We start from the raw sequence: 10,153 nt of genomic DNA on the forward strand, positions 1-10,153 counted from the left end.
CGTAGATTTTACTCAGAGTCCTTTTGTGACGACGACTCTTCAAATGTATCGTTTTAAACACACTAGCGCAAGTATGGATCAGTAGAAGTGTCCTGAAAAAGTTATTGAACTGTGACTGTATATAATTTTTTTTTTGTCATTTTGTCATTTTAATGGCACTTCTTCAAATAATGTAACTTCAAATCATGAAGTCAATTTGTCACAATACTCAGCGAGCGTCAGCACGGGAAGGCAAGAGTTGAGCTGTGATGGGAGCAGGACTTACTTCGAAGAGAGTCTTACGACTATAGCACTGAATCTATCGGGCTGAAGTTTTATATTCTGGAATATACAAACAATTAAAAGTCGTGAGGTGATAAAAATGTACATGTCGCGCAAAAATCAATCCTCACTTCTGAATCCTCTCAGCTGCCTGACATCCCATCACTCAGAATGCTTCTGTGTTTCTAATTTTATGATCATTTTTGTTACTTTTGTTTTTAAATCCCCCAAATCAAAATTGTTTGTCATCTGTTTTTCTTATTTTTGGGCCACTTGAATGAAGATGAATAGAAACGCATATCAATCAACAGTCAATCATCACCTTTTTATTGTCACACTGTAGTTTACTGGCACCAATGTATGTGTGTGTGTGTGTGTGTGCGCGGTTTGCACCATTTGCTACATTTACATCATATCTAGCTCCATCTTCACTTCGGCATAAGTAAATAAATAAATAGAAAATAAAGACATTTTCAGAAAGAGGTGGCTCAGAAACAAAAGAATTTTGCTGTGCAGTTTGTAACACTTGGATCTTTTGACTTTTTCCTTTTTTGGCAACTTTGCACTTCAAGAACTTCCAGAAGGTCGAAGAAGGCCCACAGGCAAATACACGGAAGCACGTACGGGACTGGCAAAAGGCCGGGCCTTTGCAAGCTTTGGGAGAGAAACGACTAACGTAAAGGCAACTCGCAAAGTTTGTGTTCATCCGCTTGGCCGTCGCCGCGGCTACAAAGGTCCAAATACGATCAGTGTCATCATTCAGCCTCATGCTACCTTTTTTTTTTTTTTTGGGAATCAAGAACTAAAATATTTAGAGAAGAAAAAAAACCCCCGCCTACAGAGCATGAAGGTCGAGAACTTCTGAACTTGAAAGAGAGCAGGTGATCGCATTTTGTATCAACGTGCGGTGGGGAACCCGTTTTTTGGTTTTCCAACAGGGGCCATCAAAATATGATCAAAAGATTGAACCAATGTCTTTTTAGAAGACTTCCCTCCGAGTTTGGCCTGCATGCGGTTCCCCAGCCCCACTCTCACTTATTGGCGAGCTGGTTCACCAACGCGCGCGGCAGGCGCAAGGAACTAATAAAGTGCAGTGAAAACAAATAACGCATCTCGAGTTCAGTTACCGTCTACAAAAAGCATGAACGTGTCAAATCCGGTTCATTTAAAACAAGGTCACAGGACTCGTTTGACCTGGACGGAGCGCTGGATATTTTGTGTTCCGTGGACAGCGGGAAGCCGAAGAAATGCGAGAAAACAACGTGGGATTATTTCATGGAGGCTTGTGCTTCACCGGGCAAAACGGCACATATCCTGGCGGCTCTTCTTCTAGGCACGCTAAAGACTCGTTGGCGACTTCACGCTCGTCTACGTGTGCTCCTAACAGTAGCTTGTACAAAACAGGAACAATAAATTAAATGGTCTTTCCAGGTGTGCTGTAAACAAAGATGCTAACGCCTATTTACAAAAAAGTCGTACAATGTCATGAGCTGCCTTGGATGAGGGGGCGGAGGTCAAAATGTCACCTCTTCATCTACTTGTCAAGAATGGAGGCTGGAGCAATGAGGACTTTTTTGTTTTTTTCAGAGGGGAGATCTAAATCCATCAATTGCTTATTAATAGTGTCCCCTGCCTAGTCGTGATTCTCTCGTAAATTCATGTGGTGTATTTTCTGAAATGTTCTCGAATCACATCAAAGTATAAAAAGAAACGTGGTGCTCTGGCACCATTCTGGTCCCACGATGACAAAAGTGAGAGAAGGAGCTTGTATTCAAAGCTCTGGCTGATTTCAAAAGAGAGAGAAAAAAAAAAGTGCTTTCATCCTACGCCTGAGATGCCACAGGGTGGCGCCAAAGCACACAAAAGTAGTGCTTTGGCACCATCCTCTGGCATCTTTGTGCCGAGGAGCCATGTTGAAGTGATGGGAGGAGCTTCTACTCGACATGCCATTGCCCTGCCTAATAGAAAAGCAGCGAGTTGAGGAGCTTTATTGTCGCCATTTTGCGGCTTTTGGTTGTGTTGGGCTGGATGCTGAAGTGCGGGGGGGGGGGGAGGAGGAGCTTCGATTGAGGCCAATGGAACAGGAAAGCGTTGTGACAAAGCACTTGCGGCGGGATGGGGATGGAGGGAGCCCTTCCGCAAGATGCTACAAGTTGGGGCCAAAGCACTACTTTTCGATCCGTCAATCCGAAGCTCCTCTCCCCGCTTCAACATGCAGCCTTAAAGAACTGAACTGCGGGAAATAATTGACGCTCCGCCAAAAGGTCGAATACTTTACGATTTGACATTAGGCCTGTCCAGTGGGACTGGAGGCTCCTCCACTCACTTCGACATAGTGCCTCGACACACGATTATCACAAGATGACACCAAAGCAGCGCTTTTATATGAGACCGTGTTTTGTCGCAATCTTGTGGCATCCCAGAAAGACCACCAAAAGAAAAACCAAAAAAATTGCACATACTTGGGGGAACACTGCATGTGATGAGCCTTTGCAGCTAGAATTTTCCGAAGAGTTCCCGTTTTGAGGACGGCACGGTCCCTCGCCCGCGCGGATGTCGGCCAGTGTGTTCAACGTGGCGGCTGCAGGGACGAGGAGTTCGGAGGGAGGAAGAGGAGGCGAAAAGGAGGAGGGCGGACGCGGGTAACACTCTAGGCCTGCTCTTCTTTCTTCTTCAGCGATATACGTTTCTTCCTGGCAGCGAGCATTTCGTAGAAGGGGTCCACGCTGACCGCAGACCTGGCGTGACACGTGCACACAAACCTTAGTCAAAATGACATTTGTATGATGTACTTTCGCTTCTACTAAAATTGGAACGCTACGGTCAGCAAACTTGTCAACATTGCAATGCTGAAATGTGGCGTTCAGCGTGCCCGGTGATTCCGATGCACTTTGTCAAATAAAGGCGCTTTTTCCCCGCTCCTTGTAATTTGTTGACGTACTTGATGCTGTGGATCCACTCGTCCTTCTCCTCGGGCGTGGGGGCGGAGATGCGGTACACCATGTGGTTTCCCTCCACCACGCGGCCATCCGCCTCCGTCTTGCACGCCTTGATGAGTTGACCGCGGTTGTTGGGGATGTACAACTCGAAGCAGTTCTGTTGGGATCGGATGAGAATGGCCGCGTAAAAACTCGTTCGGGCCCGATTGGACACGGCAAGTGCCGGTGTCCCATTCTGATTTCACACTTACTATTTTCGCGTATGCTGGTACCTACCTTACCTTAACCTTCAAGCAAGGTATCAATGTCAATGGAACATCGAAAACACCTCATCACGTTCTTCCATATACACAACAAACTTGTGGACAAAGTGTGATTTCACGGGAGAGGCCATCGGTGCATTTGTGCTGCCCCCACATTGGCCGCTACCCAAAACTTGCCACATACGGAATGCGACTGAAGTCTGTATTCTGCTCATATTTAGTCATGCTGTAGAACTTTCCCGTGCCCGCGGTGTCGCTTGGCGTCCTTGTAACAATCATCACTTCAAATTGAAATACTCCCTGCCGGAGACGCACAAACATTGGAATGCGCCAAGCTGAGAATTGGTTTAGGAGAAACGAAAGTCACGACATCACACCTTGTTTCTCGGTACCGCTCTTCTGATGGTACATAAATGATGTGAATCTCTTCCTGCTTCGCATTCGTGACACGCAGCCATCGTCTGTAATTCACTGACGCCCGGAATATTCCGTTACTAAAAAGCTTTGGAGAAACTGTTCATCGATTCCAGCCTGTATTTGACGAAGCAACATTCTCCTCGTCCGAAATTCAACGAACACGCGAGAGAAAGAAGGCCCGCTTTCCCCCAACAGAACCGGCCTGACTCCATTTCTTCTTCTTTGTTTTTTTTTTAGTTCCACTGCTCTCCCAATTGTGCCGCTTGCCAAAAAAAAAAAATCTGGAGTTGTGTCAAGCATGCAGGCTAAATCCAGCCTCGCCGCCAACAAACAAAGCGGAATGTGATCTTACCGGTTTGCGTGGGTCCTCCACCTCGCGGATGCTGAGGTTCTCCAAGGGGATGATGCCTCGAGGTTCTTTGTCCTGCGAGTGGAAAAGGCACGGCTTCAGAGCAAAGCCGGGACCGGCGGGGTGCGAAAAGGAGCCACGCGCAAAAAAAAAAGTCAGAAAAGATGGAGCCCGCGGCGAGGGTTGTGACGGCTTGGAGCCGGCCGGGCACCAGCCGCCCAACCGGTCCGACTTCTCAAGCGTCCCAAACATTCAGATGAACAAATGAATCCTTTCGCGGCTCAACTTCAATCCGACCACTGACCGCCTCCATACGGATCCTTTTCAGAAGGACAAATCCTGCCTGTTTTTCTGTCTAGATTGAAAACAATGAGGATTTTTTTTTTTTTTTTACTCTTCCCAATATTGAGCCATGTCGAGTGCGGTGGAAAAGAGCTTCAAGTCGGGACTTTGGGCTTGCGTGGTGAAATTTGATGAAGGTGTGTTAGCAAACTATCAATTTTAAGGGTCTAGGACAGGGGTGGGCAAACTACGGCCCCCGGGCCGAATCCGGCCCGTTGGTCTTTTTAATCCGGCCCGCCGAAGGTTGGTCCACAATTAAGGTTCGATGTGAATGATTGCATTCATTTCAATTGGACTTGTAATGACAGGCATTTCACCGCCAGGTGGCGCATTGATTTGAAGTTGCAGAACACGTGGGGGCGGGGCAATCTTTTCGACCACCTAGTACCTCTGTATCGCTCTACTTCTACTGGTCTGATCACAACCCATCTGCAGCGATGCACAGGCTAAAATAGGTCATCAACAACACTTTTGTCATTTAAAAAAAGTATATTAATACCGTACTTTCATGCTTTTGTTCTGTTGATGTTTGATATGGACTGTCAACAAATGCAGTTTTTTTTTTAATGTACCATAGCTCGTGCTGACCTGGCCCTTCTGTCAAATTTTAAAAGTCAATGTGGCCCCCGAGCCAAAAGGTTTGCTCACCCCTGGTCTAGGAGAAAGAAAAAAAAAACAATCGTTCCCTTCCAAACATCAACATTGTTTGGACCTAAAAATGAAATCATGAAACGTTTCACTCTGTCGGTCGTAAATGTACATGGCTTGAAATTTGGGAAGTGAAGGACTTGAGCGAAAGCAATCTCAATGATTGAGACGATTGACGGGCCACGCGGGAGGCACGCCGGCACAATCGAGCGAGATCCGACATTTTTTTTTTTTGTTGTTGTTGTAAAACGCGCGAGGCTCCACGAGGAAAGTGTGCCGACTTACCGTTGTGTATTCAAAGTAGTAGAGGCAGTTGTCTGTGAGGATGAACCATCGGCGTTTCCAGGTTTTCACCCGCCCCCCTGCAAACAAGGGACGCTAGTCAGAAGGAGTCACCTGCGCAAAGGTTTTCTTTCCCCTTCCCGCCGTGAGCTACCTTCCTACGCCCGCGAACGCAACGGTGAGTTGGTCAGTACATACCTCCTGAGAAAACAAGCGGCGGCAGCGGAAGCCGCGGGAGAAGAAGCGGAAGATGAAAAGGGGGCCGGCGGATTTATTGAGAGGCACACGAGAGAGGAAGAAAGAGAGAGAGAGAGAGAGAGAGAGAGAGAAGGACATGATACATTAGTGACACACCCGGCAAGCCCCGCCAATGCCATGCAACAACAGTGAGCCCTTCGGGCGCCATTTTGTTGCCAGGTAGACAGACAGAGATGCATGGGACCCCCCCCCCCCCCCAAAAAAAAGCTTCGGAAGAGAAAACAGCAAAGGTGCCAACGCCCGAGAGCGGCGTTTTGCTCTCTCACCGAGCTTGAGCAGCCAGCCTTCTCTGTCGGGGTTGAAGAAGGTGTGCGTGAGGTCGTTGCCGTCGTCCTCGGGGATCTTGAAGGGCTCGTTTTTGATACTTTCGTAGAGGTTCTGGAGCGAGAAGAGAAGAAATCAGGGCGAGCGCCGCGGCGCGCTGCGGCGGACGGGGCGGAAGCTTCGCCTTACGCGCAGGAGGTCCTCGGGCAGGTCGCCTCCGTCGTTGATGCCTCGGTTCATGGAGATGAAGCGGTCCAGGCCCGGCTTGTCCCTCACGTTGGGGTTATGGAGGCTGGTGTTGAGCATGATGATGGCGAAGGACAGCACGTAACACGTGTCTGCCAACGAGCGGCGGGTTCAGAGCAAGGCGGAGGAACTAAAGCGCCTCAAGTGGCCGCGATAAGTCACGCGTGTTGGACAAAAATGCATTCAAACGTAAGAGAAGAGAATGTCAAGAAAGAAGCCGCTTTGGGAAAGTGTGACAATGAAAGGAACGCAAAGTGTCTTCCGGTTGGCCATGCGACTTTCAGTGTGATACATGCAACGACATTTTTGGGATTTTGAATCGCTCCTTTTGGGGACTTTTTTCCAAGGGCATCCATCATAATTACGTGAAACTGCTCCGTTCCTTCTGAAAAATATCAACGGCGCGAACCGACTCGGACTCAACTTTCATCCCATTACGGTCGAACCGCAAAACAACGTTGAGTGGCTCAACCCACAACACGCACACAAGTGCGTCTGCGGGTTGGATAGCTTTCTAAAACGATGTCAGGAGCTGCGATGACGTTTAAGAATGCGGACGTTCGATCGTTTGTTGAAACGTTTGGTGCGTTGGCGCCGTAGAGGGGGACGATCGAAACAAATGGCGAGCAACGATACGGCTGAAAGTGGGCCGATGACTTTTTCGTTTTGTCACTTTGACAAAACGTGTTCAACGGGGCGTTTCGGAGTCCAGCTGCACTTTCGCTTTCAGTCGGCAGGAGCAGAAATAGGGAAAGAAAAAAAAAACCCCCTGATGAAATGTGCGTGCATGTGTGCGCGTGTACCAGTGCTCTGGAAGACGCCGGGGTTACAGTGACAGTATCGCTGGGCAAATGCCTCCATCATCCGATCAATCTTCTGGGCTTCACCGGGCAGACGGAAACTCCACAAAAACTGTCTGCGAGCAAGACACATCAGTCTTTGAATCAGCTTTAGGCGCACGCTGGACCAAACGATCAATGGAGCACGCCGAGATCATGGCGGTTGCTCCAAAGTTCAGCACGAACCGCTGTCGGTTTGCAAAATGGAGTCGCTGCGCTTGCGAGGGTTTGGCACTTTCCACGAGGCCGTACGTTTTGTCTCGCAGGGTGCGATGAGTTTCCTTTGCAGAGTTGACGCTTACCTGAGGGCCTGGACGAGGTTGAGATCGGTGAACTCGTGCAGGTCAACGAAGGCCTGGAGGACTTTGATGTTGAAGTCGTCCCTGCAGCGGCGCGGAGAAGCAGCCGTAAATGAGGGGCAGGAGGCGATTAAGAGCGACGGTAGATTCCAATTCACCACCTTTCTCCGAGGTAATCGCCGATGGCCGTCTTGTTGAGGCCTTCGCCTTTGTAGAGGAACTGAGCGATGTCCTCCGGAGTGTGTCTGAGCAGCTCGTTCTCCACGAGAAACACGATGCCCTGCCAAGACAAACGGACGGCCCGTCACCTCCCATGCGCCCTCCTCGCACTCTGTTCGAGCGACATTTGGACATTCCTACCTTTTTAGGGTCCATGTTGAACTTCTTCCTTCCCATCGCCACATGTCGATTTTTCTGAAGGGTTTTACTGCACGGCGAAGAGCAGACGAGGCCCGATTACGACCCGAGAAAGACCGTTGCTCGCAGAGGAATTCGAGTGGACAATGGAAGACGCGACGTCAAGGGCCCAACAATTCAGACTCGTCTCGGTCATATTGTGAAAATATGAACAAACTGGAAATTCGCCAGCGTCCTCACATGGATTTCGTACAACGGTGGCTGTTGCCTTCGACTGGGAGCGCTGAGGACAATAGGCTGCGCCGTTTAAAGCGTGAGTCACGTGTGAGCAGGAGACGTTGAGACTAAAATTGCCCGAACCATCGTTTGACCACGCGCGACCGTAATTGGGCCTGGCGTGGCCCCTCCTCACCTGCCCTCTGTGCTGGCCTCCAGCCCCTCCACCTCCAAAATGGCCTCCCTGAGCTCCTCGCGGAGCCTCTGGATCTCCTGTAACAGGACCCCCTTCCTTCTGCGGATGTCCTCCAGCTCCGAGCGCTCCTCTGGGCTCAGGTCTACTGGGACTGCGGGTGAGAAGAAGGAGTCCGTTAACGCTGCAGGAACGACAAGCACTGACTGCACTCTGACAAAAAACAAAAACAGGAGTGCCTCTTTCTTAAGCTCAAACTAAATTATAAACAGCAGTTTTACTGACATTGGGAAGAATGGCCGTAATCTGCCATTGTTATCAGGAAGTTAAAAAGTGAGGGGAAAATCCATCTTGTCTATTCCGCGTCCTGCTCAGGATCATTGGGGCTTTACGAAAGGCGGCACAATGACCGAGTGTCGGTTTTGTCGGCCTCATAGTAGCAGTATGGGGTTCAATTCCAGGCATGCCATGCTTTTCTGCGCTTTTGCTGGCGACTCCAACTTTCAGTTACATCAAAGAAAACATTGTCTCGAACACCATAAACTGGTGTGGGCGGCCGCCGGTCCTCGAGGGCCGCTTTCCTGCAAATTTTAGATGTCTCGCTCCTCCAACACACCTGATTTAAATGATCAGCTCCTCAGCAAGCTCTTCATAAGTCTCATAACGATCCTGATCTTTTAAATCAGGCGTGTGGGAGGAGGGCGTCATCTCAAACACGCAGGAAGGCGGCCATCGAGGACCCGAGTTGCCCACCGCTACCTTAATGACTCGTGGGTTACCGGGCTTTAACTCGACAGTTAATGTGGCCATTTGTGAACCCCGGACCAATAGTTTACCACGCTGCAAGGAACGCCATGACGAATCCAAAACGAAGCCTTCACCCCCACCTCGTCCCAACAACCACGCCCACAGTCCGCATCCAACACAATAATAACAAACGGCTTGTTACGAGCCCGGGTTAAGAAGCATTTTAAAGAATAAGACGCCGCGTAACGCGAAGCCCAGCGGCGCAGTTAAAAGTCCACCTGGCGGCCTGACCCGAAACATTGGCCGATAGTGTATTAAAATGGATCGATATGAAGCCGACATCTGCGTCAATCGAACTGAGCCACGGCGAGACTGTGCGATACGATTTTAACAGCTATTTAAGAACACGTTCTGCTCGTTTGCGTCTGACTGTGTACCGAACCCCCTCTTTTGTCAGCCCCTAATCAAACAGCACGAGCTAAAAGCGATTCGGGCTAGCCGCCGCTAGCTTGCCGATAACGTCTCCATAAAACCAGCTCCTCGTTAAGCCACTTACTGTAGTCCAAGTCATCCATTTTCGGCGCTTTACTTTTAGGCATAAATATTTCCGAGTCGACTGTCATTCAATAGTAGAAAATGTGGATATATATGCAAATATATCCTCGTAAGTGAAAGGAAGGAGGAAAAAACCACGACCACTAGTGGTTTCGATATGTCGGGCCGGAGACAAAGACGGTGCCCACACCGGAAGCGATGTCTGGTGATCGAGGATAACATTTCCGGTCCGCGCGTCATCTTTCAAAATCGATGTTTTATTTCGATAACGGGTTTCCGCTCCGCAGTTTTATTTTCCAAAACTCGACGTTGGGCCCCATTTTTATATGAAATCTTAAAGTTTCAACGTCAGTGCTAAACTTACAACCTACAGCACTTCCACTAGCTATACAGTAATCGCTCGCTATAACACGGTTCATCTTGCACGGCTTCAGGCTTTCACTGATTTTTTCGTGCAATTTTTTTACAGTGCATTGTGTGAAAAAGAGGTTTAATCTTTGGTTTCATTCAATACAGTATTGTATTTGTGATCATTGTGAAAAATAAAGTTGACTACTTTGCGGATTTCACTGATCACAGGTTCTTGTTGGAACATAACTCCCACGATCAACGATGGATGAGTTGACACGCCCATAGAGATCGGCACACATTTACGTCATTTACTCATCAGGAATAGCA

General features: G+C 48.8%; 1 protein-coding gene across 1 annotated transcript; it reads right to left on the reverse strand.

The window, feature by feature from the left end:
• Positions 1-567: 567 nt before the first annotated feature.
• On the reverse strand, positions 568-9,651 carry cyth2 (cytohesin 2). Its single transcript, XM_086113432.1, has 12 exons — positions 9,477-9,651; positions 8,177-8,327; positions 7,768-7,834; positions 7,569-7,687; positions 7,411-7,491; positions 7,073-7,185; positions 6,213-6,361; positions 6,026-6,137; positions 5,505-5,581; positions 4,233-4,304; positions 3,203-3,357; positions 568-2,999 (listed from the first exon to the last, which is right to left on the reverse strand). The coding sequence occupies exons 1-12, from the start codon at positions 9,541-9,543 to the stop codon at positions 2,912-2,914; spliced, it is 1,251 nt and encodes a 416-aa protein (XP_085969558.1). The 5' UTR covers positions 9,544-9,651; the 3' UTR covers positions 568-2,911.
• Between the last annotated feature and the right edge of the window lie 502 nt (positions 9,652-10,153).

The sequence above is a fragment of the Hippocampus guttulatus genome, chromosome 6 (genome assembly GCF_054856545.1).
Source record: "Hippocampus guttulatus isolate MCC_2025c chromosome 6, RoL_Hgut_1.0, whole genome shotgun sequence".
Lineage (NCBI taxonomy): Eukaryota > Metazoa > Chordata > Actinopteri > Syngnathiformes > Syngnathidae > Hippocampus > Hippocampus guttulatus.

Coding starts and splice junctions, on each gene's coding strand:
- cyth2 (XM_086113432.1), bottom strand. CDS start 9,543: ATGACAGTCGACTCGGAAATATTTATGCCTAAAAGTAAAGCGCCGAAA. Junction 7,835..8,176: donor GAGGCCAGCACAGAGGGCAG/GTGAGGAGGGGC, acceptor TTCGCCGTGCAG/TAAAACCCTTCAGAAAAATC. Junction 6,362..7,072: donor CGGCGTCTTCCAGAGCACTG/GTACACGCGCAC, acceptor GCTCGTTGGCAG/ACACGTGTTACGTGCTGTCC.